Genomic DNA, 5,515 nt, shown 5'->3' with positions numbered 1-5,515 from the left:
TTTTCACTTCAAAAAGCTAAATTTTATGATAATATAAGAAAAAATATTCTTTACACAAAACTTGATATTTACTTTAATGGGAATATTAAGATCAAGCTGTCACATACTGCAATAATCCTACCATTAAATATTCCTCACACAAAACTTGTACTTACTCAACAACCTCAATGTACAATATGTCATCTGGTATGTCGATCAGTGTGTGCCCTATCATAATAATGAAGAGTTTCCAACCCTGTTTCAAGCTGTTAGGAAGAGGATGGAAAGCATGATTTTAAAATACATATCAGTGGAAAACAATAATCAGTATTTTCATTACCAAAAATTATTTTTTTTTGTGTTCTTCACATACTCACCTAAGATTGGCTTCACATCGTGGGAGACCATTTCCAAACTTTGGATATTTACATGTGTTTGAAGTAGCCAGACTTAGGAAGACTAAATTAATTATCATCAACAAAGTCTCCACAAGTTGCAAGATAACATTAATATCAGCTGTAAAGAAGAGATACTTTATCAAAGGATATACAAATAAAATCCAAAGGATTGCCCTAAAAGTATAAAACCAATATTGTAATTATTCTTCAGGTGCAGTAGTCATTATTTGTCTATAATCAATAATAAAATGAAAGATTATACAATCTACTTCCACTCGTAGACCCATAACTAACTTTTCAGTTTACACATATTCTTGATTGGTTCCATAAGTGATGCATCACGATTTTCTCCAGAAGCATATGGTATCACTAAAACAACTGTTGTTAAGACAGCTCCAAAGACCCATGTATAAATGGAGTAGATCAGGAATCTTTTCCTGGACCCAACATCCTGACGGTTCCTGCGAAAAACAACTTTTAATCACTGGGCTTTACAGATGAAAAGAAAGCACTGAGCAGACAAATTAGTTTTCATCAAAACTAGATCTAAAAATAAACCTTAAGATGCTGTCTAAGGCAGCAAAAATATTCAGATTCAAAAATGTTATTTGAACTTACTTGAGTGTCCTCCAGATGTCAAAGCAAATAACATTAAACCACAGCATAACTCCACAGAAGAAGAAGTATTTAACAGCACCTACAAGAAAAGACAACTGTTGGTTATCTTACAACAGAAGGCAAATTACATTTATTCTCAAACACTGGTCTCATTTACTCTTCCTTTGCCAGGGATTTTTTTTTATCTATTATTAATAAAGATTACATAACCTACAAACTATTAAAAAAAACTCCACTTTTCCACTTACCTAGGGATACACATGATACAAAGCTAATATCCATGGTGAGAACTGATCCTGGCAGCAGGCAGACATTATAAATGAGAAGAGATATCAGGAAGCATATCATGTATTGACCCTGTAATCACAGAAGGTTTTTAGAACAAATGGAGATATAATATAAAATAGTTTAATTCATTTATATAGTTTTCCCCCAAAAGACTTTTAAATTACAAATTATAAATCTAACCTGCAAGCATCTCAGGTCCCTGACAAAGAAGTATGCAAGAAGTGTAAGTACAAGGAAGAAGTGTGCAAGGGCCACCCCTGTCCAATAGAGGCTAAGTTCTGGTTCCTTTGGCTCAACACATACAAAGACCTTGGTCTGATGGGTCTCACACTCCTCTGGGTCACTGTTTTCATAAACCTGATATTGAAGAGAATTATATATTTATAAGTATCACTTCTTTTAAACAATAATTCATCCACCTTTATACTAGTACTTCATACTACCTTTCAGATATATGTACAATGAATTATGCAAGTTCAGGTTTGGTCTTGGTAAGGGTAAAAAAAAACAATGAGATTGGGTAAGAATAAAATAAAGAATGATGACAAAACAAAATGGTTCCTATACCTTTGTAACACAATATTTGGACAAGGGTACTGCATTCAACTGTATATAGTGGGGGACAAAAGCATCCCCATCATCAAATAAAACTTCTTTCTGGTAAATGGACACAGGTTCATTCAATTTACAGCTGTAGACAGTAAAAAATACAATGTTAATGTTGGTTAATTACATGAGATTTTTATCTTTAACAAATAAAAACATCTGATTTACTAACAATAACAGGAATAGTAGTAAAAAACACATCTTACTTTGGAAATCCTCTAAATGTGAAAGTTGCACTGGGTTCCCCAGACAGCTTAGGCCTCCAATTCCAGCCCACGGGTGGTGAGGAGCAATTTTGGTTCAGGTCAAAGATCTGACCCTCAGGACAGCACAGGGGCAGGGCAGGTTTCTCTCCATTTAGCCCTGCAATAGCATTTATATACTGACTTTGACACTAAGCAGATGCCATAACTGTAGTTATAAAAATAACAAATTATGATAAATTTCTTTATGATAATATCAATCATGATAATGCTATTGGTGGAAGTAATGATAAAAATAATTATAACAATACTGATAATGCTACTAATGATTATAATAATAATAATAATACTCCCAGGATAATAATAATAAATAGAAATTATTATAATAATTATACTACTACTACTACTAATTATTACTATTATCATAATTATCATAATAATAACAATAATAATTATGATGATAATGATGATAATGATAATGATGATGATGATGATGATGATGATGATGATGATGATGATGATGATGATGATGATAATAATAATAACAATACTAATACTTCCCTTGTGTATTATCAACACCCACCTTTACCAACTACTATCTCATGTCACTGTCTAATCCACTCCATGTTCTCTTTCAGTCCCACATTCTGTTGTCCTCTCCATGTTTTGCATTATTCATTGCCCATATATATGCTTTATTTCAGTTATTCTCCCTTCCCTGACCTATCTTTCACTTGCTCCAATTCCCTCCTTTCATATCCCTACCTTCACCCATTTACTCATAGCTTCACCCCTTTCCAGTTGTTACCATCTCATTGCTGCACAACTGCTGCTACATGAATTATGTTGTCTAGTACATTTATCTTGCTTTTTTAACCATTAACCAATAATAATAATAATGATGATGATAATAATGATGAAGATAAATATCATGGTAACAACAATCATACCAATACTATTACTACTATTACAAATAATAATGAAAATAACAATGATTAACAGTAACAATAACAAGAGCAATAATAACAATAACAATAACAACAATTATACTAATACTACTACTACTAATAATAATGATAACAATTATATTTACTAATAAAACAACAAATAATAATTTAAAAATAATATCAATAACAGCAACAACAATAATCATACATATAATAACTAATAATAATAACAGATACAACAATAACAATAACAACATCAATGAAATCAATATCACCAACAAGAACAACAAAACCAATAACAGCAACAGTACAAATATATATTTTTTTAAGTGCAACTAGCGGTTCCCATCGTGGTTCTGTGTTCATCGAGCACGGGCATTTAGTAAGTGACAAACAAACATAAAACACAAACATAAAACACACACACACACATACACACACACACACACACACACACACACACACACACACACACACACACACACACACACACACACACACACACACACACACACACACACACACACACTCACGCACGCACGCACGCACACACACGCACGCACGCATATACACACACACACACACACGCACGCGCACACACACACACACACACTCACACACACACGCACGCGCACACATTTTTTTTCTTTACTTTTTCCCCGTGATCATTTACTTCCTTGCATAGACTTTACAGGCCTTGAAGCTGTGCTTAATAGCTTACTCGCTTGAAAGGCAACAGTTGAGTGTCAATATTTTCTCATCGCGATATTACTTCTGCCTTTATCAAAAAAAAAAGAGGATGATTCGCGCGCCCTCCCTTATCCTTGGGCAATATTTCCCATGTGTTTCTACATCCCCGGAGCATATCGCCTCTCGCGTGCGCCTGCCTTGTGGTCTCGAACGAAGTCCTCGGGCGGTCGGACTGTCGGCTGGGATATCATGGCAGTTCACAATTCTCTGGCTGAAAAACAATGTGGCACTTCTTCCTCAAACAAAAATACAATCACTGGCGTTTGACAAAACAAATAAACAGGCGAATCTTGCCTCCATTTGTTCCCGCTGTTCAAGTGTCACCAAATAGCATTAACAACCTGCAGATTTAAAATAACCGCACGGTTACACCACAATCTGGCCTAAATAAATCCGACTGCTCTTGAAATGCAACATCCTATCCATTTTGCGCCACTGCCTCCCGCATTCACAACCTCTCCCTCCCTCGCCAGGCCTCCTGCCCTTGCTGACAGATGCATCGCAGCCACAGACTTAATGACTACTCTCCCACAGCTGTGGAGGTCACTTCTAATACACCTCTAATACAACATTCGATGCGAGGGCGATTACTTAAAGCACCTTCTATGAGTTAATTAAATGTTGTTCAACGTCGCATCTCTTCCTAACAAATACATTGCAAATGGCGACAAACAGCCAGAGAGTGACTGAATCTTTTTAATTCTTACAAAAGTGGATGGCGGTTGCCCAGACAAGCTAAATCACTTAACAGCACCACGATGCCAACAGATACCCCAGCTGGACCATAGCATCTGTGGCCATCTGTGCCCTCAGCCCCACATGTATTCAGAGCCCATTCACCACATTGCCACGTCCCTTTCCTCAAGCTCTAGCCTTCCTCCCGCTCACCGTCACTGGCGCTGAAGTGCTCTGGGTCCGCAAGTCGGTTCCTGGCCTGGAGGGAGTCCCTGCCCAGCCCCGAGTCGTAGTGGAAGTCGTAGTCCCCGTAGCTGTACTCGTAGTTATAAGGGTCGTCGAACTTATCCCCGGAAACGACTGCGGAGGCGATGGACACGGCAAAAAGGACCGACAAGCGCTTCGCGAGTTTCGTCATCGTCTCGAAGGCCTCTTCCTCCGATATCAGGGGCAGGTCGTTTCTCCCTAGAAGTTGGGCCGGAGTCTGTAGAAAATAAAATAAAAATCAATAATAGATCATCTGGGACACAGATGTGATTCACAAATACATAAAGACATTTATAGGCTTAAAAATAATATCTTTCGATCTCTGTTGTTACAGTGGCCAGTCTACACTGTCTAGCATGAACACCGTGCAAAGTCCATGGAGCACAGGGCTTAAGAGAGTAAAGAAAAAATATATCACAGGCACCAACCCTACCGCATACTCCCGTCTCTCAGAGTATTGTAAAGAAATCACATTAAACGTGTCTAAATGTTACATCTTCATGAATAGAACATTGACAGGTACGCGGGATTGAGAGGGAGAGAGAGAGAAAGAATGAGAGAAAGAAAGAGAGATTGAGTGAGAGTGTGAGGGAGAGTGAGAGAGAGAATGAGAGAGAGAGAGAGAGAGAGAGAGAGAGAGAGAGAGAGAAGAGAGAGATGAGAAGAGAGAGATGAGAGATGAGAGAGAGATGAGAGAGAGAGAGAGAGAGAGAGAGAATAGAGAGAGAGAGAGAGAGAGATGAGGAGAGAGAGAGGAGAGAGAGAGAGAGAGAGAGAGAATGAG

At 37.6% G+C, this 5,515-nt stretch overlaps 1 protein-coding gene across 1 annotated transcript in view; it reads right to left on the bottom strand.

Annotated features, from left to right (window-relative positions):
* LOC119598743 overlaps positions 1-4,969 on the bottom strand; it is a 6,918-nt gene extending 1,949 nt beyond the window's left edge. The window contains exons 1-9 of the mRNA XM_037948528.1: positions 4,678-4,969; positions 2,096-2,252; positions 1,851-1,974; positions 1,464-1,640; positions 1,244-1,352; positions 996-1,074; positions 672-838; positions 357-495; positions 156-245 (exon numbers count right to left, since the gene is read on the bottom strand). Of these exons, the coding sequence (XP_037804456.1) occupies positions 156-245; positions 357-495; positions 672-838; positions 996-1,074; positions 1,244-1,352; positions 1,464-1,640; positions 1,851-1,974; positions 2,096-2,252; positions 4,678-4,882 (1,247 nt within the window). The 5' untranslated portion in view covers positions 4,883-4,969. The remainder of the gene's footprint in view (positions 1-155; positions 246-356; positions 496-671; positions 839-995; positions 1,075-1,243; positions 1,353-1,463; positions 1,641-1,850; positions 1,975-2,095; positions 2,253-4,677) is intronic.
* Between the last annotated feature and the right edge of the window lie 546 nt (positions 4,970-5,515).

The sequence above is a fragment of the Penaeus monodon genome, chromosome 41 (assembly GCF_015228065.2).
Source record: "Penaeus monodon isolate SGIC_2016 chromosome 41, NSTDA_Pmon_1, whole genome shotgun sequence".
NCBI lineage: Eukaryota > Metazoa > Arthropoda > Malacostraca > Decapoda > Penaeidae > Penaeus > Penaeus monodon.
This window is presented reverse-complemented; position numbering and strand designations above follow the sequence as displayed.